Consider the following 26,652-nt stretch of genomic DNA (forward strand, 5'->3'; position numbering starts at 1 on the left):
ATTTCTTTTGAAGTTAGTTACCATGACATATATGGTTATATGTCCCTCCTGGACTGCTGCCTTGCCAACATGGTTAACCCTTTTGTTTTAAACCAGACATTTTATTATTATTATTTAAGATGTCTACTATGTGGGTTTCTTTAAACCCATTTTAAATTCCCCTCCCCGTTACACCTTTAATTGTCTTGGGTTCTTTGACATTGTTTAAATAGCAACTTCAAATGCTGACTGCTATAATAATGGTGTTGCAAGCACTGGGCAGTGTCCAGTGAAATTTTTATTAGAGTGCAAGGATTTCTGCTTCCACAATGGAGCTCCTTCCATGTGGCCCTGCGTCCTCCCAAAATCTGCTCCAGAGGGTTCTGAGAACCCCCAAAACAGATTCGTGGGGCACACAGGGAGAGGTGAGGGACGGGGAGTTCCATTGCCCAGCCAAAAGTCCTTCTGGTAGCAGAAGCACTTTGTTGAATACTACCTACTGAACTAGTGATGCTCTCCAAGGTAGACGGTGTTCTCCAGGGCTTGGCAGACTGTCTTTTCCTACTTAGGACTATGAGCCCTAGAATTCCAGTTGGAAACTGATGGTACATGTGAGGGCTTTCTTGACAAAAGTCTCTTTCTCCCTCTCTCCCTCTCTCCCTCCCTCCCTCTCTCTCTCTCTCTCTCTCTCTCTCTCTCTCTCTCTCTCTCTCACACACACACACACACACAGTCAATTTCTCAGCTGAGATTTAGACTTAGAGTACAAGTTCCCAGCAGAAAAGGATGCTCTGCTAGAGTGTGGGGAGCACCCAATTTCTCTGCTATGTTCAGATTGAATAATTGCAGTAAACATGAGCCTCTGTTGCAAGGGCTTTGATCATTTAAGGGGTGAGCAGTTGGATGCTTGTGCATCAATTTGCTATAGCATGAACTTGAGCACATAGATTAAGGCTATTTGAGAAGATGCATAGCCTTTTGTGCAGCACTCACACTACAGGAGGAATGATCATGCCATGTCACGTTCTGATAGATGAAGCTTTTCAAATTTTGTAATTTAAAAACTTGGGGGTGGGGGAGTTGGGTGCTTCTCTTTATGGTATACATTTTAATTTATTCAATATTATGGTTACTTAAACAGAATCTAAACTCTTAAATAAATCTGTCTTCACTGAAACACAAAATAAAGGATAAACTTTGATTTAACAAAAGTAATTTATTCCAGAGGGCTATTTTAAAATGGAAGAACAGCACAGAATGATAACTTCATTTCCATTCATCTAAGGTGGTGCTTATATGAATCTGAATTGCAACATGGCACAAAATCCTAGAGAACAGTACAAATACTGTCTCCCTCATAAGATGACCTGCATTTACACAAGTGGTCTGTTGATGATCCAAAATAACCATGGCCAGTTGGACTTAATTCAAGTGATTTGGGTAACCCACTTGTACGAATGGTAAAAAAAGAAGATCCAGTTCACATTTAAAGGCAAACGGACCTAATGCACACTTTGCAAAATAATCCAAGAAGAGAAAAAAGGCAACCATCGAAAGTTGCACTTCCCCAATTTTTTCAATGCAACTTTCCATCCAAGTCTTGTGTACAAAAATTATGGGTGGGATTTAAAGTAACACTAAGGAGTTTCCCTTGGTCAGTGCTAGCATTTGTGCTGCTGGATGGAACAACCTCTTCTCTCTTCCCCTCCCCTCCCCTCATGCACTGTTCTGGGTGTTTTCCCAACTGCACAGAGCCAGTGGGGGACAGGAGATGGAAGAAAGCCTCATTGTGCTATCAGGACTCATTGCTCTGGCTCCTAATCGTTTTAACTATTTAGTTGAATTCAGCCCACCCACTTGGGAGTGCTATATCCATACATAATTTCAATACTAGCCCAAGTAACGGAAGGCTCTGCTGCTCCGAACCTGACAAGGACCAACTAGAGAACTGGGCTTGGCGGTGAAGTGCAGGATACAAATAATAGTTTTATGAGAGAGCTCCCTTAATGATTTCCTGCATTGATGGCAATCAGTTATATACTTTTTTGTTATATTGGTATACTAGATCTTCATGATTCAACACTCAGAAATCTGACTCGTTTCCCAACTCTCAGAAAAAGCACACTATTCAGACTGCTGGACGTTTCTTTGTGGGCATCTTTATTAGATTTCTGTTTTATGAGAAAAGTAGAGCTTTAGTGTTGTCACTTTTTCTATATGTCCACAAGGATATTTATCAAAAAGCAATTTTTCTAAAATGGAATATTTATTGATTTTGTTCCTACCTGATAAATCTTTGCCTAAAATCAACTTTTGTGATTAAAGTGGAAAGAAAACAAGGGAAAGTCACTTGTTTATACACCTGGAGTTAGTAATTAGTTATACTTACAAATTCGCACGTACAGTTTCATTTAACATCAGCTGCAGTCCTAAGCATACTTACTTGCCGGAAAGCAACACTACAAGCAATGGGGATTTGCCTTCCGTTAAATAAAACTAAAGTTGTTAAACTGAAGAAGAGTAACATTTTGATTCACAAAAGTCATTCATTTTCCATTCCTTTTAATGGGGGTGATTGTCACTAAGAAACCAAAATCTGTGTGGAAAACATTTGTGTGAAGTTGCTGTTTCTGGCCACACCTCTGATATTTTCACCTAAAAAAGAAGGATCTTGCTTGCATGGTTAAAACTGGCCCTTACCCCATGGGTACCACCTCACATAAACACCTGCCCATGTTTTTAATAAGAAAAAGTTGACCCTTTGTCAGAAATGGAGGTAGGGTGATTGTTGTTGTTGTTGTTCCATTTATAACAACAACAACAACAACAACATCAGGCGTAACAACTGATGTTTATGTTAGGCTTGTATAGGAGATACTATCCCACTTTTCCAAGTCATCCCTCCTCTTACAGGATGTGACATATTTTACATCTTGTTGCTCAGCGGTTATGTTGATACTGTTTTCTCTTTATATTATTACCTCGTCTTAACTGAATCCATCAGCTATGAATTTTCAGTGATGTTTTAAAATGGAGAGACCCACCTGTCAGATTGACTTGCAAATATGCTTAGCCATTTTGTTAAAAATTGGGAAACGGCATGGTAATTTCCAAACTACTTTTAAATTCAGACTTCTCATTTGCCTCCACAGTCTCTTGGTAACTTATTATTTAAAATGTTGATAACCCACCCTTCATAACTAAAAATACCAGGCTGGATACTGGAGACAAACACACAAAAAAGCCCTGACTAAATAATAAAATAAACAACAGTAAATACTAAAATGCATCATCAAATAAAGCAGCTAAAAACAACATAGCAATCTACCCACAATACTGAATCTTCCTGTGTGAATTAATTAGTCTTGATCTAGTACCAACATGATAACTCTGTTGATATGAGGCATTAGGTTGGCAGTAGAATTGGATTTCACCACAGAGATGGCTCTTAAATCTCCCCCTGTTTAACAAAGTGAAGTCATTCAATTACCTGAAATAGAACGATGTATAATTTCTTCAGCGTGGATTTTTGAACACCTCTCCTCTCCTTAGAGAAGGGCTCTTAAAAGCCATCCCTACTTGTAATCATTATACTAGCTTGTCTTTACTGTGACCATTTTCAGATGTTTTCCACAGAAGCAGTACATATTAGCATGAAGACTCAAATATCAGGAGACATGAGAAAATGGCTCAGATTTAACAAATGACCTGATTCATGTTTTGTGAATATTCAAGTACTTGTTAATAGTTTTCGTTGTCATAACAACTCTAAAAAAGTAGAAGTTGACTGTCTCATATAAACCTTGTGTATATCAAAATTTACCAAATTGCGGATATTCATGGTGACATATCCACCAGCTGCACAAAAAGAAGTTCAGATACTTATAAATCCAGCAAGATTGAGTCAGCTTGTGTTCAGAACTGCAACTCTTGTAATGTGTTTTTAAAACAGAGCAAAACAATAAATGACCTGAACTTGAAGTGTTTCCTACCATGCAATCTCCTTTTTGTCTGGCTGGTAATTCATTGTACAATCTATTTGTTGAGCTAAATATAATCACTTTTATGGGAAAAGAAGCATATCATAACAAATTACAAAGCTAATGGTCTTAAGCAAACAATCTGATCAAAAAAGGGCTGTGCAGGATTAATTCTGTTTCACATGTTTGAAAGATTGATTAAAAGAGATTAAAGCACCATTGTGGCTGTGCTGTTGTAGGCTATCTTTACAAGTGAAAGATTTAATCTTGAGAATTCAGCTTTTACTCAATATTGCTTCCCACATTGCTGAGGCCCTCAAGCTAATTGAAAGCGAAATGATACCTATTGTTGGTTGCTCCTGAGACACAAGTTTCAGCTTTAGTTTGAAACTGGCTAGTCAAGATAAAACTGCTTCATTTGAGGTCATTTTCAATTTTATACTCCCCCCCCCACAATCAGCTACCATTGTGATTTTCTGCTTTATTGGGAAACAGTGATTGTACTTGCACCTTCATAGACGGGAAAGGCATGAAGAGGAGAGAAGAGAACATGAGTTGAGTAGAGAGATTGAGAACAGAAAAATTCTTTTTTTTAAATAAATATTTATTCAATTTTCCAATTTTATACAGACACAAAAAGAAAAAGAAAAAGAAAAATATTAAAAACAAATCAATTTCGATAACAATTTTTCAATAACATGTTTCTTTGACTTCCTCATACCTCCCCTTCTTGTTTTCTAGTTCAAATTGTTAATCCAGCAAATCCTAATCTCTTAACATTCCTTTTAACTAACACCTTATTTTCCAATCAACTTTTTTAAAAATTTTTATGACTTAAACAATATTAATCCCAGTTCTTTTTATCATAACAGCTAGAGACCACATAAGTTCAATCCAGCATCTTTCAAAGTTCATTAATTTTGCAGTATTTCTGTAAATAGTCCTTAAATTTCTTCCAATCTTCTTCTGCCGACTCTTCTCCCTGGTCGCGGATTCTGCCAGTCATTTCTGCCAGTCCCATACAGTCAATCAACTTCATCTGCCATTCTTCCAGAGTGGGTAGATCTTGCGTCTTCCAGTGCTTTGCTATAAGTATTCTTGCTGCCGTTGTAGCATACATAAAGAAAGTTCTGTCCTTCTTTGGCACCAAATGGCCGACTATGCCCAAGAGAAAAGCCTCTGGTTTCTTCAAGAAGGTATACTTAAATACCTTTTTCATTTCATTATAAATCATTTCCCAGAAAGCCTTAATCTTTGGGCACGTCCACCAAAGGTACTACTTACTACTTTTTACTACTTACTACTTGAGAACAGAAAAATTCAAGAATGAGGTTTCTGCACTATGGTTGAAAGAAAGATGTACAACAATATTATCTCAACAGGATCCAAATGTAGTCCATCCTAGAGAGGGGAAGGACTAAATGCCATTGGTTTCAGCGAGTCTCTTTGAAGTGGACTAAGCATTGTATTCAACACAGGCTAAGTAAATCCTTGTGTAATCAGGCCAACTTCCACTTATGCAACAGGACTCCTCCCCCACCTGCCCCCCTATTTTTTATGGATTTTCTTTCACCCTCTGGAGCAGTGGGGAAGGTGTGGGGTGCATGGTGGGAAGAGAGGGGAGAAAGTCCCATTTCAGAAGTTGAAGTCATTCTGCTTCTGCAAGGATTCAGTTGAAGCACGCCATCTGTCTGGATCTGACCCAGAGGCATCAACAGAGAGATTTAGTTGTATCTATTCTAGTGATCTCAGAGCTCTACCACATAGCCAAGCAGTATACTCTCTCAACGGCGCCTGAAAAGAAGGACTGCTTGGTACCTTCATAACAGGCAAAAACATTCCACTTCTTCCAAGCCTTGGCCTAATTCAACAATCTATGGCCTTTAAAACTATGTATTTCTCTGTTTTTATATTGTAAACTGCCCTGTGATCCTTGGATGAAGGGTGGTATAGAAATGTAAAAACAACAAAAAATAAAATGGTGTACTAGGCCTAGAATTTTCCATCAGCAACCCAACCTCTAGTACACCATTATCTTTGCTTCCACTGATATATCACTGAAATACCACTAAGGGTCTTTTTCAATAGCTTCATACTTCCAAATCAGAATTTAAACTTATTCTGAATGCAGCATCCTGCATGTCTCTACCTGACTTCTGAACAGTTATTTGTGCAGAATTGGTTTGGCTCATTTGTTTGTGCTTCAGGGGACTTTTGTGTGTGTGTATTGAAAAATCAGGCTGTATTAAAACAAGACCACCAGGGAATGAAAACACTACAGTGAAGCATTTTACAATATAGATAGGCTTCACATGCTTCCTAAAAGCAGGTGGGAAAGGAGGAGCAGCAGTAGATTTCATCAGGGAAGTTGTTCCATTGCTGTTTTTCAAGAAAGTCACAGTGCAGGTCTTGATATCTGCCACTGATGTTTTCACTTTGCACAGCAAGGGCAATTGAAGCACATGCTGGCTTGCTCAACATAACCTGTGTGAAAAGTTCATAAAGGTCAGATAACTTGTTTGAAGCTGAACCTGGAAAACAAATGCCTCTGACTTTCCTCCAAATGTTCTAGTGCCTCCGAGGTTCCTTTTTGGTAAAAAAAAATAATGCTGGTGTCCCCTGCACTACTTTAAGGTTCAAGAATTTATTTTCAGTTTGTATTGTGTTGCTATGATTGTAGTACCACTTTCTTCCAACCATTCCCACAAGTTTAAAAGTAAAGCCAAGGAGTTGCATAAGTTAAGAAAGGCTAAGTTTATAATGCATGCCAGTGATTCCTGCCACACGCTGTTTAAAGTTTAATTTTGATGCATTGTGGCCACATAACAGAGAATGGGTCAGAGAGACGTAACATGTTTTGATCATTATGCTCCAGAAGTTATCTGCCTCCTCTGTTTGACTACTTTGAATAATTCAGGCTTCGGCAAATAGATAATCCTGAAGTCAAACACTGAATATAATTGAAGCTGTAGGAATAAATCTTCAGTGGAGAAAAATTGCACAGGGGGAAAAAAGAAACAAACTCTATGGTAAAATGCATTGTTGTGCAAAAACCTGGAAAACCCAAATATCTGCTTTGTAGTAGTTTTGTAGTCGATCAAGTGGTGCCATTCTGTTCAGAGGACAATGCCAGCAAAAGAAGATGGGAGTGTTTTGGGGTTTGTTGTTGTTTTTGTTAATTTGCCATTCACCTTATGTAAATATGCTCTAGAGTTGAAGGTGGCTTGAAGTCTCGAATGTGAAAGTGAAAAAGGAAAATCAGCTCCCTTCCTTTTCTGTTAATAGATTTCCCCACCAGACCAAAGACTCTTCTGTGAATGGAAAGACTCTTTCACACTTGCAGAAGGGGGGACCATTAGATGAAACCCTCTCCCCCCCCCATTAACTGCAATTCTTATGTAAACACCCAGCCCAGTCCACAGTTAAGAATGTGTTCTAACATACTCATGGAGTTCCTACATGTGTACTTAGTCCTCGTTCATTTCAGCTAAGAAGCCAACCCATTCACATAAAACAGGCATGCCAAACTTGGCCCTCCAGCTGTTTTGGGACTACAACTCCCACCATCCCCAGCTAACAAGACCAGTGGTCAGGGATGATGGGAATTGTAGTCCCAAAACATCTGGAGGGCCAAGTTTGGCCACGCCTGACATAAAAGGACTGGGTGTAAGCTTAATCAGATCATCTTCCTTCATCATTTGACTGGGGAAAATCTGTACTTCCTGTTACCCAAAATACGCAGACAAAACCTCTTACTTGGAAGTAAGAAAAAGATCATTATTCAGGAAAAGAGTCATGCAGGCATGTAGCAGTCTCCTGGCTCATGAGGCACAGTTCAGAAGTTCAGGAGCGGGCAGAACTGGAAGGAAGTGATGAAGAGGAGTTTGGATTTGATATCCCGCTTTATCACTACCCTAAGGAGTCTCAAAGTGGCTAACATTCTCCTTTCCCTTCCTCCCCCACAACAAACACTCTGTGAGGTGAGTGGGGCTGAGAGACTTCAGAGAAGTGTGACTAGCCCAAGGTCACCCAGCAGCTGCAAGTGGAGGAGCGGAGACACGAACCCGGTTCACCAGATTACGAGACTACCGCTCTTAACCATTACACCACACTGATGAAGATGTTCCAACAAGTTCCCACTCCTGTTGCCAAGCTTTAAAAGACAAGGCATGGTGCACTCACTTCTGAGACTCTCCTGCCTGATAGAAATATTGGAATGGCAAGTGCATTATCCCTTGGCGCAGGTTGGTCTGCTCCAATCCAATTTGCAAAATCGGCAGGTGGCAAGACTGCTCCTGTTAAGTTGCTGCCGCCTCCAGTACAGTCTCCCCCTCACATGATAAAAACCCCTCCAGTCTCCACTGACACTTCCTGTTTTTTAGGAATGTAAGAGGGGAGTGCTGACATCCCTATTCCCCATTCCAAAGTGACTGAAGTCAGGAGAGATCCATCCTCTCTGTTTCTTCAATCTCCATCAGAGCTTGCTAACCCAGGCCTGATCCCAACAGTGATGTGGGCTTCATGGCAAACTCTTTCATAAAATGCACACTAAATATTTGTTGGATTTACCCTTGAAGTTCTGTAGTGAAATAAATCAGTTAAACATGCACATGCACATCCAAATACTTTAGATTTTGAAGATGGTTTTTCTTTAAAGTACAGTAGGTTTGAAGCTCTGTCAAATCATTGCAATAAATTAGTAATAAAATGAAATAATTAGTGAAATATATAGCTGCTAGTTACAAAAAAATTTTGTAATCAGATTACTCAGCCACTGAAAAAGCAGCACAATTAATTAATTAATAGCACAATTAACATCTGCTCTATTTATGTCTTAGTTAATTTGTTCATACTTCTCTTCCATAGTTTTTTTTTCTATTTCAGATGCCTATTTTTAACATAAAGTTGTAGACTTACTTGCTGAATATAATTATCTTAATTTATTGTGCATATTTTTGATCCGAGGCTTATAATAATACTTTCAAGTTCAACCACTTTTTCTTGGTATCTTAGATCAGGCTTGCTCAAACTCGGTCCTCCAGATGTTTTAAGACTACAGTTCCCATCATCCCTGACCACTGGTCCTGCTAGCTAGGGATCATGTTGTAGTCCCAAAACAGCTGGAGGGCCAAGTTTGAGGAAGCCTGCCTTAGATGCTTTGAATATATTTTTCAGTGCAAAGTTCTCCAAAAAATGGATCATGGATTCTTTATCTAATGCAGATAAGACATTTTATACCAGGTTAAATAATATAATCAATGGGTGCAATCCAACTCCATTAGCATAAATAGTATCTGGGCTGTGGGTGTTTATTGTCAGATAAAAGTAATCAGAGATCAATCTAAATACATTAAAATGGGGTGGAGAAAACTCTTACCTGCTTTTCTCTTTGTTCTCGCACTGTAATGTGATCTTTAACATGATTTGGGCACTGCTGTAGAAGTGCACACTCCCTTCCTCCCCTTTCCAATGGTTGGCATATAATCACATTTAATACATTTTAGGTGCACAATTATTTTTTTGGGCTGGTTCCAGAAAGCCAATCATGCAAAACTGTAATAGTTTTAAATGAACCAGGAGAATGAAAGCTTTCAACTAATACAACTGGAAATAAGTGCGGTAAAAAAAAAGAACATACGGAATAGGCATTTCTGCAGGTGTTTTAAGTTATTATATACTTTTATTTTATCTCTATTATATTTGTTGAGCTTGCTGTGCACCACTTAGAGACTACTGTAATTAAGCAGTATATAAACTGTCAAAATAAATTATATGGAATAATATTTCCACTTATAGTGCTTTTCCAAGCAAATGTTGCCCTAACCCAGGGATCTCCAACCTTTTTAAATCTTGATCTCCAAAAGCAACCCTTTCACAACTAAACAACCCCCCAAAGGCCAAATTGTGTGTGTGTGTGTGTGTAATAAATGTGGGTAGGGAATGCTTTTTTGTGGGCACCAGGAGGTGTCTGAGGGTGCTGTGGTATTTATGGGCATCATACTGAGAACCTCAGCCCTAATCCGTAACCTCAAAATGGGGCTCTAGTTCATCTCAAGAGGGCAGATATCTAGCACTAATGGAGCTACTGCAGCTGCTTTAATGAATTGCCCTGCTTGAGACTAGGTTAACAAGGAGCACAATGGGGGAAAGGATAGGTTATGACATGCTTATCTTGTCACAAAGTTTCAATGGAAGAAGAGCTGGTTAAAATATGAGTGGCAGATTTAGCCCTGTGACCTCCAGCTGCCAAGCTCAGCTGTTCAACCCTGGGACTAGTGGCCGGTTTTTGCACCACAATAGGAAAACACACAAGCAGGGAGTGAACCAGGTGACTTTTATTTAGACCTTAAATTTAAATCAGCAGATGGGGATGACTATGGGGTGGGAACTAACTTAACTGGATAACAAGAGCCATTGGCCGACCCATGCTTGCAGGTGAGAAAGAAGGCCTTATCTCATCACCCCCTGGGACTGCAGAACCCCAGGTAGATGTGAGATTTCAGCCTCAAAGGAGGCCCTTACCCCACCCCCTGAACAAGAGTCCGGGAACTGAGCCTTGGGGCTGACCCATCACTTGAAAAGTGCCTAAAGGGCGTCACCAGGCTAAACCATTTTTTGTCTTTTCCCACACCTAAAGCACCCAGATGCAGAAGATTAACCTATTTAAACAACACAGTAGATCATGTAGCACTCTGTCTTGCTATTCAGAGTGAAGTGGGGGCGGGGGACCAATCTGTAATCCAAAATGCGGATTGGAAAAAAATCCAACATGGTCCCCTAGTGGCAAATTTGAAGCACACTGAGACCATTCACTGCCCACCCTCCTCAGACCACCTTAGGAATGCATCAATTGGTGCCAAGGACTTTTTCCACTCTGCTTCTTGCCCAACAGCTCAATAAAGGCCCTCGCTGCCTCCCAGGCACCATTTAAGCCTTTTGGCTGAACATTCTTGTGATGTCTCAAGCACAATGTATCCATGCCTTGCTTCTCCACCCTGTTGCACCTCCCTTACTCCACCCAACCCTCAATTGTGACTATGAAAGAAGGGGCTGCTTTTGAAAGAACTGCTGCCTTACACTTTCTAGGCATTCCTCCCTTGGGAAATGGGGTTTGTCCCACATATCACAAAGAAATAGGAACATGTTCCTGAGGTCCATTTGTAAAGGCCTCTGGGGAATGCTCTTGATTACCAGTGTGTGCTTTTCTTAGTTCCTTTAGGCCTTGTATAGCTAAATAATATAATCAATGGGTGCGATCCAACTCCATTAGCATAAATAGTATCTGGACTGCAGGTGTTTATTGTCAGATAAAAGTAATCAGAGATCAATCTAAATACATTAAAATAGGAATCATGGATCCGCAAAGGAATCATGATCCGTCACCTCTCCAACTAGGAAATGATCACCTCAAAGGCCACTGTGACATCACATGGACCTCCTCTGGGGTGATCATCCATTTTCAAGCGGGAGAAGCCTCACAGCAGGACTTTGTTGGGACAAACTCACATTGCTTTGTGGTTCTGAGGCCTGTTTGTCACAAAGCAGCAACTCTTTTGGAATCATTGGAGACATAGAACCAGGTGGTGGTTTCTGTTCTTCTGCAATACATGAGATCAAATGGAATTGATGCTGTATCAACCCTCTTGCCTTCGGCACAGTCCTGAGGTAAATTGTCACACAGCAAGAAGTGCACGAGTCCCGAGTACTACTCGGGAGATAATGATGAACACACATAATTAAAAAATTGAGTGTCTCACATTGCAATAGACAAACCAGACGATTGTTGTGGAGGGAAATTTGTTGAAGTCTTGTAATTTCTCACCCTCTCAGTCTCTCACAGACAGAACAACATAAAAAGGCAATAATGCTTTTATGTCTCCTATGAAATTCAATAATGAGAACATTAATACCAGTTGAGACACTTCAAACACGTTGACAGAAACTGCCAGCATGATTAAAAAACAAAAACAAAACCCCAGACTTGTCCGATTTCCATGGCTTTCTAATGGAACATACTTGAATCATTTCAATAAAGCTTTATTAGAGTGTGGTACTTTGATATGCAGGCAAAAAGTGACCTGCTGCAAACGCCTGCCATGTTAACTGATTAAAATTAAGAAACTGATGTCCAATTTAATATTGGCAAATATCCTTCTTTCTTCCATATTTTCCATAATGATATTCTGATTTTAACGGGAAAGTTATGGGTTTTATTAGGTAGGTGAAGTTATATAATTAACTATATTTTGTTTCCCTACAGACCCACGTATGTGGGTTAATGGACAAAAGGATCCACTTCTCACTTGTGTCTAAAAATGTGGAACTGAGCAGAGTTTAAATCTCATTTTATGGAGTTTAATTGAAAGCATGGGAATTAGCTGTTAGGCTGATCTCCCCCTTTGTTACCCTTTTTGTCAAAGAAACAGGCTACAGACTGAAAAGTAAGTTTAAAACATATAGTTTACTCACAGTCAAGCGTTTTATCTTAGCAGTAAGAGCAGTAAAAATAAATGCAGGTAAAATACTTGTGTTTGCAGCAGAAACGTCTTCAGGCATGTCCCTAATGCTGGAGCAAGTAGATAGATGTCCGTCTGCATTGTTCATCAAAGAGAGAGTGGGAACAGGAAATACTTATTTGCTGTTTCCCTCCCAGGAGTAAAGGCGGGTATTATATCACACAGAACCTTCTCTACCAATTATGTTTCTGTGGTCTGAGTTGGCCTATCAGGCTCTATGGTCTTAACCCTTTCACATGCTAACTTGCAATAATTCACAGTGTTAGATTTGACTGCATGTCCCCACAAGTTAACTAAGTTTTAATGATATTTGTTAGTCAATTACATAAAAACCAGACTGCATATGATTGCATGTAACAGCAGACTGATTGGCACAAGAAAACTCAGTTTGAGAGGTGGTGTTTGTGAGTGGAGAAATAACCCATGGGATGAAGGGTAGGAGTACTTAACCCTTCCCCCACCCAGAGTTTTTCTTCCCTCAAGCTGCTCTCAACTATTAAGTTTCAAACAGCAGCAAATACCAACAAATAGGTTTTTCCCATGTCATAGGAACTGCTCAAGGTACTGCCACATGCTCATTGACTTCGATGGTCTAGTCAGTGTGTCTGTAAATCTCTGTCATCACTGAAGCTCGTTGGCAAAAGTCTTGTTGCTTGGAAAGAAAGGTATTTTTAGCACTAAATAGTTGGTGCATGTTTTGTGCTGAGGCCGATTAAGTATGAAGCTGAGGGTTCTCAAGATGACTGTTGAGGACATGCCACATAAATTTGAATGTCAGTAGCCACTCAACCATGAAAAACTTGAGCATGATGGGTCAAATGCAGCCCAATGAATTAAAGAAAGTCAAACATGTTTGAACTCTATTCCATTATGATGAAGTGCTTAATATCTGTATCCACTTTCATATATAAAAATGCATCTTCATTTAACAAGTTAGTAGTGGAGCAATTGGGAATTTTTACTTTTGGTTGTGGGAGATAAAGACTTCTCTACAAAATCATTTAAAATAATGACTAAATGATACATTTACTTATAGGCAGGGATTTTTTTCAGCTGGAACTCAGTTCTGGCACCTCTCAAGTGGATGCCATTGCCATTCTAAGAGAATAAGTGAGGTTTTCCTGGTAAGTTCCGGCACTACTTTTTCTATAAAAAATAGCACTGCTTATAGGAAAATAAACTGGTGTCCCATATCCACATTTATTCAAATTTGAGTAAATAAATATTGAATGCAATATGTGTTTCTACCATTTTGTCTTTTTTCTTTTACAGTGAAAAAGGCAATTGAACTAAAATCAAGAGGGGTCAAGATGCTACCTAACAAAGACAGCAACCACAAGAATTCCGTCTGTAAGTCCCTAACAAAAAAATATTTTCCTAAGACTGTGTGGGTAATTTTTGATTATTTGGTCTGGAAGACACAGACACAGAGCTTTAAAACCAAGGTTGACCAAAAAAAAAAAAAAAAAAAGTTAACCCAAAAATGTTGAGATGAAATTCCTTGCAGAAATTTGCGTATTGGGAGAAATTCTCACACTAAAATGCTGGTGAATTTTCGTGAGGACGTTAAACACGAACCACAAACTGATGAGCAAATGTGAAGAACTGAACTTCAAAGTGGAAAAATGAGAAACTGGGAGAAACTTAAATTGACAGATTCATTCATCTCCAATGGAGTGAGAGAGAGAACCCAGGAGGTGTATGTGTGTTGGTGGGGGTACAGAGGCAACTGAATAGTGGGAATGAGGTGGGTCTTCTCTTTCCCGGTCCTTTCCCACTCCCTTCCATCTGGGGGTGTATTTGCCTTGCAATTGGGTGCAGGTTATCTCAATGTATACTTAATGTAATGACTCAATATCTCCAGAGTGTGAACGGTATGACTATATTTGGCCCTGTGTCTGAGAACCCAAGAGTACAGCATAATAGTCAAGGAAAATGAAAATGGTATAAATATGATGCGTTGCGCAAAGTGAATGTGTTTGATAAACAGAATTGGTATACTTGTATATCTTCCAGGTATGGTACTGTAGGCCCCACAGTGTTAGGATTACTCTTTGCACGGAAGTATGTTACAGAAAGCAGAGATAGTCATACTAATTAGGTTGATTGAAAACTGAGTTCAATGGGAGTTACTTGCAGGCAAATGTTATAGGTTTTCACCCTTGTTGTCCTTGTAGTGTGCATTTGAACCTACAAATTCTGAAGGTAGCCACTTTTTTGGAGTATGTATTGTTGGGATGCTGTCTTTAATTACAGAAAGTGAACAAAGGACATGCTATTAACAATATTTATGGTGCAGTCTGCTGTTGATTTGTTTTTCAAAGACCAGATTTTATTATTATTTTTTTCTGAAGAGGAATGATGCTATTATATATTCTATTAAACAAATGAATTATTAATACAGACTATCCGCTAATGAAGATAAACCTTGTATTAGTTCCTTGTTTCCTCCTCAAGATTATGTAAGACTTCCCCACTGCAAATTTTGTAGCATTTCTCTCTCTCTCTATTTTGACATTATTCTATGATTTAAACACTAAATGTGCTTGGACTGCATTGCAACATTTGGAGTGTGTGTGATTAAGCAAAACCTTCGTGGAAAAGGTGAATTTTGAGAAACGATATGAAGGGAAAGTGAGATGTTGTGCCACAGACCAGCTGTTTGCTAATAATATTTCAGCTTACTGCATTAGCTAAAATTATCTGGATGGGACTGCTAGTTTTATTCTGTGTAACGTTTTCTATGGCACATTTGTAAAGGAAATTTAGATTAGATCTTACATTATTTATTGCTAATGTGTCATATCTTTTTGATTCACAGCCCAATCATATACATGCCTACGCAGGAGCAAGCCCCATTCAGTTCAATGGAGCTTACTCTCTGGTAAATGGGTATAAGATGGCAGCCTCATTCTTTAATAATTTGTTCAATTTTGAATATATAGGATATTGCTTGTCCATATCCTCTTTCTCCCCGGAGGCAAGTGAAACTTCATGTTTTCCCTGTCTATAATAATTTGCATAAAAATAATATTCAGAAAATGTTCTATAAAGATAACATATTTCTTGTAGTCAGAAAAACAACAACAACCAACTCCCACTTAAACCTCATTTGAAAAAAAAAAAAACATTTTTCAAATGCAGGGCCCATTGTGCTGCCTGTTTACTTTTATAGCGTTGATGTTCCGTTTTGTCTCAGATGGAGAAAATTGAGTTATTTTTAAGGCAATGTTTTTTGCCATGTAGAGTCAAAGAACAAATGGCTTTACAGATTCAGTATTGATCTGCTGTAACACATTTAGATGAATTGATGGCACATGCTGTGTTACTCAGCAGTTGATGCCAAAACAGCTAATTCTAAGGCAGGTTAACCCTGCTGATTCAGTGTTGGCTGCATGAGGAAAATTAAGGGGAAAGCAGTATTTACATTGGTTAACCATTTTGGGGAAATTATTACTAATGTAATGCAATGGGATATAAAAGCTCAGGGTGACATTACAAACAATATATTTCTGTCTTCGTTCATGCTGAGTTCATAGCAAACCGTGATGCTTTGTAGCATTAAAATGAAACGACATTTTGCTTCCTCACTCTCTCATCCTGTTCTCAGATATATTGCTCAGACAAATGGAAAATGCCCTTATTTATGATGACAGGGATGCGTGAAAGAATCACCTGCAGACCTTGTTGGAGTGTATCATCCCAAGGATTGCACCCATACAAATCTGTCAGTACAGTAAAAGCAAAGTGGTGATAGGCAGTGAGCAGTGGTAGGCAGTTGTCCCAAGGAACATAGTTTCTTTTCCCCAATTGGAATTACAGTTATCCCTCGGGTTATGAAGGCTGCGGTTTGCGTGTTTTCAGGTTACGGACCGCGCCAAACCCGGAAGTACCAGAACAGGTTACTTCCAGGTTTCGGCACTCGTACATGCACAGAAGTGCCAAATCGCATCACGCGTTTGCGTAGACGTGGCGCTGCGGGTCGCGAATGCTGCGGGTTGTGAATTTGCCTCCCGCACAGATCACGTTCGCAACCCGAGGTTCCACTGTCATGTCAACCTGCTTAATCCTAAAACCTCTGAGATCTCTTAATTCTCCTTCTGAACCATTTGGAAAATATTCGTAAAAAGCTGAGGCATTTCCCAAGAACTCTCCAAAGCTCGAAAAGACCAATCTTGGGGTGGGGATTTCCTGCCCTACTGCTGTCCCTCTTGTCTGACAGTTTCTTTCCTACCAGTTTATCAAGGTAAGGTGTGTGTGTGTGTGTGTGTGTGTGTAAGCACAGAAAACATCAGCCAATGCATCAGCCCAAAATTTCTTCCTAAATTTCTAGATCCCTGTGTTGCAGACGTGTGAGCATGCCCTGATCCTCCATTGCAGATGAGAAGTCTGACAATTGCAATGTTTTGATTTATATTCTTCCAAGACAACATGTCATGAGGTATAAAAACCCATACTTCCCAAAGTAGGCTCCAAACATGCACAGACATCTTCATTGCGGAGTGAGAATCAGCTTAAGAATCTGTGAACAGAATTTTATTATTCCTTCAGTTCAAGGAATCAGGAGGAATAAAAACCCTGTACTTTCTTTTACATCCACAATGCAGGACAGCTTAGAATTAATTGTTGGCTTCTGTTTTCCTCCAGCATGGTAGGTTTGTGAAAGTGTGGGGAGAGGCCTGACAAGCTGAAGTGAAATTCAGGAGCGGTTGGTGGGATTATATCTCTGAGCCCTCTTCACCTTTCCAAAATTATACCCTATATTTAGTGTATTCTTCCACATACAAGTCATGGGGAGCCATTCCAAACAGAGTCTGATCCTTTCTGCTTAGCCTATAGTGTGTATGGTTCTCGGTTGTGCTAATGTATCTCAGAAACCTTTATATAGAGATAATATAAACAAAATAATGGCCTAATAAATGCTGAAAAATCTGCTGGGATGGTTCCCATCAGGAACATATACAACCTAACCTTTCTTGATCTGGTATAGTACATACAGCAGTGGAAGCTGGAACTCAGACGTAATTGTTCTGTTCCCTGAGATTTACTGTGAGTTATAAGTAGCTCATGCTAGAGCATTGGCCTTTGAACCTGAAGAGCATTAGGAAGACTTCATAATATATACCCTTTGACTCATTACCCATAATTCCAGTCTGCTCCTTGTGGCTCAGTTATAGTAGAGCTTAGCCTGATAAGGATAAGAAGCTAGAATCTCATCAACATATTCAAACTTAGTCCATAAAAAACCAGTCAATTGCTGGTACCATTATGGGCAATTGGCTTTGTTTCCCATTCCTTCATCTAAGATGACATTGCAGCAGTCCTGCTGGTGTGTTTACACCATGCCAGCCTTCCTACCGCCTTGTCCCTCCACTTGTTCTTTACAGTAAGCAGCAGCAACTCACCTGTTCGGAGGAGGTCAGGTGAGCACCCCTTCACACTAGGCTGCCTGTTTCTGTGACAAGATGATCTGTGTGGCTGCTCAGTCAGCTATCTATTTGATGGTCAGCTTCAAGACCTCCGTTCTGTCTAATTATGGTTCTTTATCCTAAAAACAGGACTCACCAACTGTACATTCCTCCAGACAGAGGAAACCGTCAAAGAGATGACTGATCATCAAAGTAGGACACCTGGCCACCCACATGCTTTGCTATAGACATGCGAAGGGCCACTTCATAGTTTATCAATTGATTAATTAATACAGTGTTAGATAAGCAATAGGATCAGTTGCTGACATTTTGTGCTTAACAAACATTCTGTTTGGGTCAGACTAAACATTTAACCTATTTGCTCAATATGTTAAGTGGCTGTAAAGAATAACATTAAATGAAGAAAAGGCATTCACTTCACTTACCAATATTAATATGCTGCTAAGAAATATGCTTGATCCTGCAAACACATTCATAGTTGAGCAAATTACATGTTTAAATAATTTAAATACAAAACACACATACTTTGAAAACTATTTCAAATACGAAATACTAATCTACTTACTCAATGAAGGTTGCCTTACTAAATACAACACACATTCATTTGCTCATTTAATAGTTTCTTTTACTAATATTGCAGCAATTAGCATATAGGAAATTAATACTCAACTTTACCCATAGTTTCACAAAGACATAAAAGTTAAATTTTCATACTTAATACCTCACGTGGATAAAACATTTGATTTCTTGATCTCTCTTAAATAGACATTTACTTGATCCTTGTGTGTGGGCATTTAAACAGAAATTCAGAGCAACAAAGCTCTGAATAATTTGTAGTAAATAAACAGCATTGTCTGCAAGGTAACTCATTCTATAGACCAAATTCAATTTTATACAGGACAATTGCACCACATTTCCCAGTCTTCCTCTTTTCTTAAAAATATCTGAGACTGGATCTGAGCTACATTGGGAGCTCACCATGGGAAATAGGTTTTAATCCTTTCTACTCAATGCACTAACTTCACAAAATTGGCTATTTGCCAGAGAAGGGAAACCATACAAACATTTGTATCTCCACAAATAACACTAAGCAATGGTTTATTGAATTCCCTCTTTCTGCCAGTAGGCTAAGATCTTCCTATTCAGACAGACCTGTCAAAAGTAGGTGCCTATGGTTTAAGGTTGCTCATTAACCATCTTTGTGGCTGGCTTTTATAAACTTTAGTTGATGATAACCAGAGCTTAGTGCTATGTGCAAACCCAGACCCAGACCCACTGTGGTCTAAACCACTGAGCCTCTTGGGCTTGCCGATCAGAAGGTTGGCAGTTCGAATCCCTGCAAGGGAGTGTGCTCTTGTTGCTCTGTCCCAGCTCCTGCCAACCTAGCAGTTTGAAAGCACAAAGTGCAAGTAGATAAATAGGTACCGCTCCAGCGGGAAGGTAAACAGCATTTCCATGCACTCTGGTTTCCGTCACAGTGTTCCATTGTGCCAGAAGCAGTTTGGTCATGCTGGCCACATGACCCGCAACCTCATAGTTACCTTTGACTGGACTTACCCGTCCAGGGGTCCTTTAACTCCCCCCCTTTTTAAAGGAGAAATTACCTTCCAAAAAGTTGTAAGTGAAGTGTGACAAAACCAGTTCAATCTACTTTCTAGGTTTGTTCTTTATCTCTGGTGCTTTTGTCTATTCTGTGAGGTAATAAACCAAGTGATCCTCTACTAAGGTTTGGTGTTATGTGCAAACTAAGTGTAGTTAGCCCTTTATTAGGTTAACTGACCCTAGCTTTTATTGTTTGTACCTTGCTGGATAGAGCTACAATGTAAATTTAAAACTAGTTTTAACAAACCTAACCTTTCCAAAGGGTCTTGCAAATTATAACCTCTTATAAGGGTGCTAAAATTATTCTTAACAAGCCTTCTCATTTTCAGACATTTATACAACTAATTTATTGCAGTGTTTTGGAACCTATGGTCCTCTAAATGTTGCTGGACCACAGCTTCCATAATCTCTGATTAGTGGCTTTGCTGGTTGGGGCTAATAGAAGTTGATTTAAAACAACTTTTGGAGGTTCATAGGTCTCTCACTCCTGGTGCATTGGGATTCATAACTACTTGAAAACAGCCAGAGGAACATTTTTTAGTTAGAATTTTGGCTAGATACAGAGTGGTCTGCAGCAACATTACAGCACATCACTCACTACTGCTCCAGTGTGAAGTTAATACCTTAATTCTGTCTTTATTGAGAATTGTAGATTTTGCAGTGGAACAGTTTCTGACAGTGGGAAAAATAACAGCAGCATTAAACTCTCACAGTTGCATAAAGCTTTAATGAAACAAGAGGGATAATTACCCTGATCTACTTTGTTCCATCATAAAACGTAATAATCCAGATTTTCCCAAGTGTTAAAGATTTTAGCATTCTCAACAATGATACACGGTCCTATGTAATAATATTATGCAATGTTATTTTATTAAATTGTGGAGATTGCTTCATAAATCAGATTAGTAAATTATACTTGTTTCTGGAAAATAGGCCTTTGTCACTGCAGGAGCTAAAATATCCTTCAAAGTGCTGTTCATAAATCTAGCTGTGAAGGGGATTGCTGTCTATATGCATTTGAGAAGAAAAGCATCACTTGGAACCAGGAGCAAAACAAGGTGCTTCTTTTGTTTATAACTAATAGTAACATATTTTGATAAGCAATTTCTCAAAAAACTAAAGAAAACATTTAAGTCTCTACAGAGGGTGATGAATACAGCACATGATATCATGGGATGTCCCTTGAGCCCTCTAGATGACATCACAAGGGATCGTTGCCTTAGGAGAGTGAGGAAAATTCTCAGGGATGACTCACACCCCAGCCACCAACAGGCTGTAGCTGTACCAACAGGCTAAAAAATAGCTTCGATCCGTGGGCTGTTAGGCTGTTGAACGGAAAATAACATAGCGAAATTGACTTGCCAGGTGGTGTGTTGTTTGATAAGAGATTGAGTGTTTGGGGTGGGGAGGGAGGCTCGTTTAATTTCATTGTACAAAGGTTGTACAATGACAATAAAGGTATTATTATTATTATTAATGTGTAGAACCAATGCATAATAATAAATAATTGTAGCAGAGAATGGAATTGGAAGGATTCTAAAAAGTTGAAGTACAAATTAAGTAGTCTTTTTAAAATGGGTATAAAGTTTTTAAAAATCCATGTATCCAAAAATAAACTGTTTCCTGCTGACATTAATTCACCAAAATGCCCTGATAGTCCTTTTGCGTGTGAAGACCCCCAAAACCACCCCCAAAATAAAGACACAATAGGCACAGAATATAGTTTAAGGTTTTTGGCATTAATTTTGGCCACAACTTTATTGATGTGAGTGGTTGCTTAGGCATTGGTTGCAGAGTACCTGAACCTGCACAGTGGCAGGAACAGGACTGACACTGGGCACCACCATATGTCAGTAAGAGAAAGCATCCTGGGAGAGCGAGAAGCTGGCTTCGATCTCACAGCTCACCCCAGATGCTCCCAGGGGCTCTGGCGTGGCCCTAGTCCCTTGACAGGGTTTGGACAAAAACAAGGTGAGCCCCTGGATTCCTTTAATGGAATTCTCTAGCAGCAGCGATAGAGGGGCAGGCACAGCCAATCACTTTCCCTCCACAAGACATTGAACCAATGCCTAACCACCAACCTTACAAAGTTGTGACAATTTGCTACACGGTAGGCAAAAACCAAATGGCACCAGCCAATCAGCCAAATGGCAAAATTCCTACCTGGCTCCTGCTCCAAAACAGACGACCCCTAGACAGGCATAGCAAGGCCAAAGAACAGCCCTAAATGTAGGGAGGGAGGGTGGGTGATCCAATGCACGTCGCAGGAAAGAGAAAGTTCCCAGCAATGTGCAGCAGCTTAAATAGCCCCTCGGTAGCCAATAGACGACCCAGCAGGCTGAATTTATACCCCAGCAACCGAGGGCCAACCAATGGGGTGTTGTGGCTATCCAAACGGTCCCGCCCCACAACAGGGAGGCAGTTTAGGTGATCTCACCGCAACACGTGCCCTCCATGATGGAGGACACAATTTGTTTGCATGCTATGTGATAAACGTAGTTATTCATGAGAACTGTATATATACATTTATTATCACATAGTATTTTTGCTGCTAGTAGCTTCTGCTTTCCCTTGTCCATTTCACTGCACTTAGCCTATTTAATTGATAGACTATATACACTTTCAGTCCTTGGTTTTCAGGCTTTAGTCTTCCATTCGGCTCAGGGACGGATCTACTATGAAACTAATGAAACTTAAGCATCAGTGGCCCCAGAAGTGACTTTAGTCCACATTGCTTTAAAATGTTGGGTCTAGTAGACCCCATCTAAGTTGCATAACTCAAATTGATTGTTTTGTTGTTGTATATATTTCAACAATCCCGAAGTTTGAGAGTCAGTAGCACAGATGGTGTGGACATCTGTCATGGAACAACTCCATTGAAGAATGGAGGTTTCCCAGACCTTGTTGCTGGTTGTGAAGCAGCCACCATGAAGGTTCAAACTTTCAGGGCCCCCAAAATGTAGGGTTGCCACTACTTAGGCTTGAACCATTCATTAGTAGTTGTCAGTTTGGAGGAAATGGATTTCTTCAAAATTACTTGTTAGAAACTACAATTTCAAAATCTGTGTTTTTTGCATATAGGTTACTATAAAATGTTGTTGTTAAAAACTTATGGCTACAATCCTAAACACTTTAACTTGTGAGCAATCCTATTGAATTGACTCATTTCTGAGGAGATAACATGCAAAAGATTGTGCTATAAACTGACTCCCTTGATTTCTGTGTTGCATATCTGATCTATATCAATTCACAAAAACTCCATTTGCGCTGTAATCTTCTGTGCAAATTATTTTCAAAGCCCAACACTACAAAAAGTAAGGGCATGAAAGGCAAGCCACCCAACATTATGGGGTGATCATTATGCGTTATTACTGCAAAATAGGAGATAGACTTCTGCAAAATGCTTTCTCATTTCTCCCATTCACTTACTCAACAAGCACAGCATGTCACTTAGTTCCCTATTTCATTTAACTTAATTACTAAGCAGAATACTAAGATAAAAAGTGTACTCTCATAGCCGACATTAACTGTAGTGTATATTATTTAATTCTGACGTCTTGCTTTTTATCTCTGCAGATCCCTCTGTTCCTTAATGCTTTTCAGAAATGGTGTCATAATGAAAGGGTTTCCCCCCCTCTCTTTTTTTGGCCTGCCTTAATTCACAAGAGATATTGTCCTCATGTATTAAAGCACACTGGGCAGAATGCCCTAGACTGAAATAAGAAGCTGTGCAATAATGCATAATGAATGATGTTGAGGCATGACACCCTGAGGTTGCAGTGGCTCCATGGGTGGCCAAAACAGTTTCACATGTCCCTAAACAGGTACACATATCTGCTTGCTATAGAAACTCATTAAGATCCATCCGAATAATAAGGGTTTCCAGGAAAGTTCTCTTTGTTTTGCCCACCCATCCCTTTTGTTAATACCCAGAGAGAAACGTTACTTAAAGCATTGATCAAAATGACATACAAACACATGTAACAATGTCCTGACAGATACTGTTTCACCTCTGTCCCCAAAAGCAGTTTTAGAAAGGTATGGAGGTAAAGGAGAGAATGTTTAATTTATCCCACCCAGACGTTTACCTCCCCCCCGCCAGTCCCCCAGTGCTTTTTTGTTCTGCTCCAATTTGTTTTCCCCCAAACCTCCACACCACTAGAAGGGTGTAGGTGGGTCACCAGCCTTCCAGAAGTTGATGGAATCCAGCTTCCATCAGCCCCAACAATGCATGGCCAATAGTCGTGGATAATGGGAGTAAAAAACCCATTGACATGTGATAACCTTCAAAAACACACAGATGCAAAGCCACCTTGGATTTGCTGAAGTGGCGTAATAGTGGGTGGGATATGGTTGAAAACCAATCGCAGTCCGCTTTTCTGTCAAGCAAACAAAAGCCTGTTGGAGCAAACAACAGGTTTGTGTGCAGTATATAATATGCCTTAGTATCTAGAAAAATTGGGAGAGAGTGGCTGTTGACCCTCCTAGAGCTTTCAGCCACTTTCAGTACTGTCATGCATGGTATCCTTCTGGGGTGACTGTCTGAGTTGGGTCTTGGCTGGCTGGCTCTAGAAGGTGATTATTGGGGAGAATTGCTTGGCTCTGTAGGTTCTACAGTATGGTGTCCCCCAACCCAACCCCCCCAGAGCTGCTTTTGATGGCTCCTGGTGGGCTGGAGGGGACAGGAGAAGGAGGAGAAGTTCCGCCGTGCACTGTTGTGCAAGCAGAGCTTCAGTTTGGATACAGCCCAGTAAAACTAGATAAACACAATAATATGAACGCAACCATGGCAAAACTCAACAGTAGCTAAAATATCAAGCTGGGCTCAGAAGTTTGGTTTTGAAAAGAAGCGTCTCTCATTGACTTTCTGAAGGCAGCCAGTGAAAGAGCCACACAGATCTCCTGATGGGAGGGAGTTCTAGAAGTGAGAGCTTCTGCAGAGAATGACCTCTCATGCATCAGTTCAGTAGTACCTGAAGTGTCTCCGTGGAAGATTTTGGGACAGGGTTATATGGAGGACAGTGGTCCTCCGGTTACCAGGTCTGCAGCTATTTATAGATAAAAAAAAAACACTTTGAATTGCACTGAAGAAACAAGCAGGCATGGATGGATCTAATCCCATTCTAAAGCCATCTAAACTTGTGGCCATTCACACGTCCTGTGCAGCAAAATCCATACATTAATTATGTGCTATGTGAAGAGGTACTTTCGTTGTTCTTAAATTCTTGCCAATCAGTTACACCGGATGACCCCAGAGAGAGGAGATAAATATTTCCCCTTTTTCTATATACTAACACCATGAATACTAACACCCTATTTCTATATACTATAGACCCCTTTTTCTTTATACTAATACCATGAATGATTGTATAAATCCATCCTTTGCCCCCCTTAAGTCTCATCTCCCCCCTCAGCCTAAACTAAAGGCTTTAACCTGACATCCTTAGGAAAGTACACCTACCACTTGTTCATTTTGATTGCCCCTTCCACTGTTATTTCTGCATTTGAAAAGTATGACTAAAATGAATCCAAAATTGGATCAGGATTGATGTTTATCATGGATTATGTAAAATTCGGGGTGGGGGGGAGCATTTTGTGTTGCTTTTTTCTTACTGTAATAATCACATTTTCTCCAGTAAAAAGAAAAAGAAAACTTTTAAAAAATGGTTAAGCTGTAAGGTTGTCAAACAATAGAGAAGAAGCAAAGCTGTAAGAACTTAAGCGCAGCTGGTACAGCTTTGAATTCCCTGTAGGTGAATAGATTCATGCCGTTACTGTAACAGCTTTATCAGTAGAAAGGTAATCACTTCATTTCTGTTGGGAAAAGGACATTAGAGACATCATGAAAAAGTCATGGAAGATACAGCCATAATGAGGTACAGCAATAGCTGGGTAATCGATGTCTGGGCCAGCGGCCAATGTTTAAAGGAGCCATAAAAGATGTCCAAGGAGAAAGTAGCAAATATATCTCTCCTGTATCATTATTCATATGTCTTCTGTTTACTACTAATCACCTTCCATCTCCCACCTCCTGCCACCTTGCATAAAAAATTCACCATGATCACAAGAAATGTTGGAAGCAGATAAAAAGTGTCAGTGTGTGAAAAACATGAAGTTGGCTCTTTGGCTTCCTCTTAAATAGGTTTTTATGTGTGTGGTTTTTAAAAAAAAAATTAAGGTGCTGCCAGATGTCAAGGAATACTGCCCAAATAAAAATAAAAATCAAGTATGGAGTTTTATTCTTTTTCACTTGCTGCTTGTGAACCTGTTCTTTGGCTTAAATTGGAATCTTAAATACCAATGCATGTCTGTAGTTCCAGATGGGCCTGTGTTAAGAGGAGTGTTCATAAATCACTCTGTTCTCAGATATCCCAATCACTTCACTGGGACTTTTGGTAATAAAAGCACTTTCAAGAGCTGCTATCAGAATTCTGCCTGCAGCGTTCCAGCCGCAAGATAGCAAAATAACACCGATCCTCTACCACACTTTCATTCTGTAAAAATACAAGTTATGTCAAGGAATCTGTTGATCGTGTTCCAAAATACTTTTGCCAACAAGCACTTGATTTTCTTAAAGAAATGAACAAGGGTGAACAGGGCTTTAAGGAACAGGGACTGAAAAAGAGGTGTTCTGATGTTGTGTTGGTGGAACTTGTAAGGTATTTTTTCTGGGGAAGGAGAAAGTTGTGGTGCTGAAGATTACCTTCCAATTTATCAGAAGTCCCCCTCCCCCCAAAAACGTGAAAAAACCATTACAAATATATGTGATATTGGAGTCAAATAAATTGTCTGCATGTATATACTGTATATGTCCATGTGCGAGTGTGAGTGTGAATGATTCATAGGCAAATGGGTAGTGTAGGTTACGTATTATTTTTAGGGGTAATAGCCATAGCCATAATATTAAGGCTCTTGCATTGTAGGTGGTGTTTTCAGCACAAGGCCAAGGGTCAAGGGTCAGGAGCGAGCCAGCAGTAAATCACATTGTGCAAGTAGCAGTTAACTCTTTATTAGCAAGAATATGATCTGCACACTTGGCAGAGTGTCAAGCCTAATGAGCACTGCAGCTCATCCCTGGTAGGTCTTGCCCCATGGATCGGTTGCTGAGATTGAAAGTTGCCACCTGCCAACAGCTGTCTTAAGTCC

At 39.7% G+C, this 26,652-nt stretch overlaps 1 protein-coding gene across 3 annotated transcripts in view; it reads left to right on the plus strand.

Annotated features, from left to right (window-relative positions):
• Nucleotides 1–26,652, plus strand: part of CSMD1 (CUB and Sushi multiple domains 1) — a 937,839-nt gene that overhangs the window by 588,154 nt on the left and 323,033 nt on the right. For 2 of the 3 annotated variants that reach the window (XM_083606880.1, XM_083606881.1), the window contains exon 7: nt 13,748–13,825. In XM_083606880.1, the coding sequence (XP_083463006.1) occupies nt 13,748–13,825 (78 nt within the window). Of the gene's footprint in view, nt 1–11,521; nt 11,625–13,747; nt 13,826–26,652 lie in introns of those variants that run through there. The other variant, XM_083606882.1, reaches the window with a different exon arrangement.

Source organism: Podarcis filfolensis (genome assembly GCF_964270895.1).
Source record: "Podarcis filfolensis genome assembly, chromosome: 3".
In the NCBI taxonomy this organism is placed as follows: domain Eukaryota; kingdom Metazoa; phylum Chordata; class Lepidosauria; order Squamata; family Lacertidae; genus Podarcis; species Podarcis filfolensis.